Here is a 4,755-nt window from a genome sequence, read left to right on the forward strand (position 1 = left end):
TGCCCAGTGCAACCCAGGTGCTTCCATGTCATTCACTTGCCACAGGGAAAGCATTCGGTTGACCGTCGGCCCTGTCCTCCACATCCTGGAGAACAACCTGCTGGAGGCCGTGAAGCCCGCCACTGCGCCCAGCGGGCTCAGGTACCTGACATGGCTCTAGCTGAGGGGACGGAACCCAGGTCTCAGGGGACAGAAGTCAGCCAGCCGGTGACTGGGGTCGATGGCTAGGGGCCCCTGGGCCCTCTGCGGTTGGCAGTCATTTTACTTTTCCCCTCGCCACACTTGTTCGTCTGCCAAAAAAACAAACAACCCTGAATGTATTCAATTTATTTCTCCTTAACTCATTGAACATTTGAAGATTTTTCGAACAGTTCATAGGGGGGGAAAAGCCTCCAATTTCTCTTAGTTCCATTGAAGTCAAACAGAATAACTGAGTATAGTATCACCCTGATCGGATATCACATCAGCCCCAGACAGAGTGAGTTGCTGAGTGGGTTGTTAGTGTGAGTGCCTCCCCGGAGGGTGTAGCAGGTCTGACAGCCTGTGGGGAAGATGTCGGAAAGGGTTCCCGAAGCTCCACCGCTCCATCTCCACGTGGAACCTCTGGGCGGGGCCACGTGCTACTCCTCGTGCGGCCTCAGAGGGAGTGCTGTGGCCTGGCCGGAGAGCACATGCGTCTCAGGCCCCAGCCAGGAGACACTTGGGTGATTTCTATGCACCTTCCTGTGGGGGAAGTGCTGGGACCAGCTGCCACCTTGGGCGAGCGAGTCCACAGGAAGCCTCAGCGTGCACTCGGGATGGGTCGCATGAATGGTGAGTTCGGACAGGAACCGTCAGAGACTTGAAGTCAGGATTTATCACAGAACATCAAGCCAACGCCCTTCCCTGCCCTTCACAGGACCTGTGATGCCTGTCCGTTTCCTGAAGGTTTTTGCCACCTTGTCCCTGTCAGCCTCGTTACCTGTGGGGAGCCACAGGACCCAGGGATGGTCTTCTAGGGTTAGGGACTCAAAGACACAAAATCCTTACTCTTTCCCAGAACATAGGTGCCGGGTCACAGAGGCAGATCAAAAGGGCACCTTGACCACCGGTTCAAGCCGTGTGAAGAACGTGATGAGCGCTGTCTGGGTCCAGTAGTAGTCCTTTCAAAGGAACTTGGTGTCCCTAAACCGCAAGCCTTCTGAAATACACCCTGCTCAGCGCGTGGCTGCGAACAGAGTGTTCCCCAGCAGCACGCAGATCCCAGAGAGGAGAACAGGAGGATCTAACTAGCATGCGCAGCTGCTGCACCTGCACCCCCAGGGCAGGAGGGGGCAGGGGAGTGGGAGGCTCGGTGGCGAAAATACCTGGAGTCGGGAATAGGGCTCTCTCCACCGTCTACTCCCAAGAAGTTCTGAGCCAGGCTCAGCTGATATGGAGATATCGCCTGGTTTCTGGGTCCCTTACTCTAATGGCTGCAGCAGTGTCCTGGCCTCGGGAGTCCCAAGGTAAAGAAACATTCCTGTCTTGCAGAAAGCTGTACCTCTATGCAGCTCATGATGTCACCCTCATCCCTCTCTTAATTGCCCTGGGCATCTTTGACCACAAATGGCCCCCATTTGCAGCTGACCTGACCATAGAGCTCTATCAGCATAAGGACACGAAGGAGTGGTTTGTGCAGCTGCGTTACCACGGGGAGGTAAGACACCTGCGGTGAGCTGGGGTGGCAGCCAGGCACCCTCTTCTCAGCCTCACCCACCATGCACGTCTCCCTCCTCAGGGCTGGTGGTGTCTGTGTTGACAGAATCATCCCTGTGAATCCGAGTAGGGGGACCAAGCATAGGGCAGGACTTGGCATCCAGTGGCGGGCTCAGCTGTGTCCGGCACCTAGTTATGGGCTGCCCTCCTCTCCTGCACGTCCTCACCGGGATGGTCCCCTCTTGGCCGTGCAGCCGACTGGAGAAAGAATGGCGGCACTTTGGGAGGTGGGGTCCGTTGGCACTCTCCATGTCTGGGCAGCTTCATCAGGGTGTGGCCGGGGCCGAGCACAGAGCCTTCTTCAGGGATCCTGGGTCCTTAAGGATAATAAGTGAGCTCTGTCTGCCTCGCCAATTCAACTAACGTTTCTTGGCTGCTTTCTGAAAGCGGGACCTGTATTTTTAACCTGGAAGGTGCCTGGGTGGTGTGCGCACAGAACAGCCCGAGCCTCTCGCGCCTCTGGGCGTGGCCACAGCAGCAGAAGGAAGGGTTCTCAGTGGACGTGCTGAACGCTGTCTCTTCCACAGGAGCGGGTGCCAAGAGGATGCCTGGAAGGGCCATGCCCGCTGGACGAGTTCTTGAATGCTGTGTCCATTTACACCTTAAGCCCAGAAAAGTACCACAGGCTCTGCTCCCAACCACAGGTGACAGAACTTGGGCATGGAGAGTGACCGATTTGTAGAAGTAGGATCTGTTGGCCTTTGGAATAAAATGTCTCCCCATGCCTTGGGCTCTGTGTGTGTGATGGGGGAGGCCAGGGTGTTTTCCTCCCTGTCGGGTGTTGTCTGAGGCTGGGTTGTCTAGAGACAAAACCAGTGACACTCCTAGGTGCACAAGAAAGGAGTTTCTATCAAGAAGTCATTTTATATCAAAAAAAAGCACTCCCCCAAAGCCAAACTGCCATCGGGTTGATGCCGTCTCACAGGGACTCTATAGGACCGAGTAGAACTGCCCCTGTAGGTTTCTGAGACGAACTCTACGAGTTTTTTTCTCCCATTTAGTGACTGGTGGTTTCAAACTGCTGACCATGCCGTGAAGAGCCCAACGCCTAGTCGCCATGCTACCAAGGCTCCTCAAGAAGGCTTCCCAGCCGAGTTCAATTCAAGACCGTGGGTCTGACGGTAGCCGGAGCCCTCTTCAGACTCGGGTAGCTGAAGGCTGATGACACGGAAGAGGGAAGCTGCTTGCAGGGAGCTCAGGGGCTGCGTGGTACAGTCACTCGGATCCAAGGTCGGTGGATCGGACCTTGTGGGGACAACTGTCCAGTCGGTGACCCACATGGGGCTGCTCCTAGAGGCAGACAGAGTCCCAATGAGGAGGAAGTCAAAAAGCAAGAAGAAGAAATGCCCGCGTCTCTTATAAAAAAGGCCGCAGCTCCCAGGAGGCATCATCAGGCTGTGAACTGACTGACAGGTTGGACCCCATCCCTACCCTTCAGCACATGTTCAAGCCGACATAAAATCTAACGGCCACGAGGCCTCTTCTGGAAAGGAGAAGGAGGAAATGCTGAGACCAGAGGGTAGTCCTCTCTTGTGTGGCGCGAGTTTCCTCCCTTGAAGCATCTGCATGTGACACAGCTGGGGACATCACGGCTCTGGAATGGCATGGTACTGGGCCTGGGGATCCTTGTTGTGTCTTCATTTCACAAGCGTTTGGTGAACACCCACTCATTCTCACGGCATGACCAGTTCAAGTTGCTGTGGAGCCTGTTCCTGCTCATGGGAACTGAGATAGTTTATTGTGCCAGCCTGGCTGATAAACGCAGGTGGGATTGACTGAGGGGCGGAGAGATGGATGGCTTGGTGAGCCTCGCCTTTCTCGTTCTCGGGTCTCTTGTTTTGTGATGGTTGCACCGGGGTGCAGCTGCCTTAGCAGTTCCCTGCTTCAGCTTGCAAGATTGACTTCCTACAAGACATCCCCAAGGAGAAGCTACATGGACCTATCCCGATGCAGCCCTGGGTGCTGGAGCAGCCGTGTGGAGACCCCTGCCAGTGCTGAGATGCTTATTCGTTCACTGACTCAGCTTTCCTCCTGCAGTCGGCATCATTGCCTCTGTTTTGTGAGGTGGAGGACTTTGTGGACTGGTGTTGGGGTAATGGGTTAATGTTGGACTTGTGGGCTTGGGCAGCATTGGGTTGGGATGTTTTCATGATGCACATTTTCTTTGCATAAAACTCTGTCTTATACATGAGTTGCTGTGGATTTGTTTCTCCAAAGTACCTAGACTAATACAGGAACCCACGCGTGTCAGGGCACACTGCTCCCTGTTTCAGGGACTGCTGACCTGGGAGGTGCATCACCATTGCCTTGGGTCCAAGATGCCTCCAGCCTCCAGCGTTTCAGGACCAGGCGCGTTTGGAACAATCTGCACTGCTGGGGACTCCCGCCGACGGACAGACGAGAGGAAAGGTTCTCCCCTCAAGTTGTTTCGGTCCAGTGGGAGAGGCAGATGCATCAGGCGGGGATCCCAAATACAGTGTGTGCCACATTGTGATCGAGGGATGTGTGGGGCTATGTGGGGGAAAGAAGAAAACCTGGACCCAATATGGGTAGCAGTAGAGGAGGCAGGAGGAGCGAGGGATGGGAGCAGTTGAGAAAGGAAGGCGTACTTATGGCCTGAGCCCAGCAGGGAAAGACAAGTGGGGATGAACGTGGTCAGCAGGAAGGGACGGGGACTAGGTGTGGGTAGAGGCTAGGTTTGAGGGGCAGGAGACGTTGCTGGGCAGTGATCAGGGCCCTGCCCTGGAGACTCAGCCGCAGGAGGAAGCAGAAAGGCCCCTCCGCCTCGGGCTGGGGTGCCAGCAGTAAACAAGAGGGCTCTGCCGTGGGGGGTGGGAATGACTCAGCATAAGGTGAGTCATTCCAGACGCTGCCCCAATGTCCTCGTCAACGTTCCCATTCTGCCTCAGACTATTCCAAGCATTCCCAGTCTCAACGCACCCATCCCTTTACCTCTCAGGAAAGGGAGGCAAGCATGACAGCCTCACCGCTTCCTGCCGCCGAAGCTTGGCCACATCA

At 55.5% G+C, this 4,755-nt stretch overlaps 1 protein-coding gene across 2 annotated transcripts in view; it reads left to right on the forward strand.

Moving 5' to 3' along the window:
* The window catches only part of ACP6 (acid phosphatase 6, lysophosphatidic), a 26,164-nt gene extending 22,628 nt beyond the window's left edge, over positions 1-3,536 (forward strand). The window contains exons 8-11 of one of the 2 annotated variants that reach the window (XM_045283732.1): positions 46-141; positions 1,513-1,678; positions 2,265-2,381; positions 2,739-3,536. In XM_045283732.1, coding sequence (XP_045139667.1) covers positions 46-141; positions 1,513-1,678; positions 2,265-2,381; positions 2,739-2,741 — 382 coding nt within the window. In that variant the 3' untranslated portion in view covers positions 2,742-3,536. Of the gene's footprint in view, positions 1-45; positions 142-1,512; positions 1,679-2,264; positions 2,409-2,738 lie in introns of those variants that run through there. The other variant, XM_004717265.2, reaches the window with a different exon arrangement.
* Positions 3,537-4,755: the final 1,219 nt, after the last annotated feature.

The sequence above is a fragment of the Echinops telfairi genome, unplaced genomic scaffold (genome assembly GCF_000313985.2).
Source record: "Echinops telfairi isolate 266 unplaced genomic scaffold, ASM31398v2 ScPeMD7_7466;HRSCAF=8504, whole genome shotgun sequence".
Classification (NCBI taxonomy): Eukaryota; Metazoa; Chordata; class Mammalia; order Afrosoricida; family Tenrecidae; genus Echinops; species Echinops telfairi.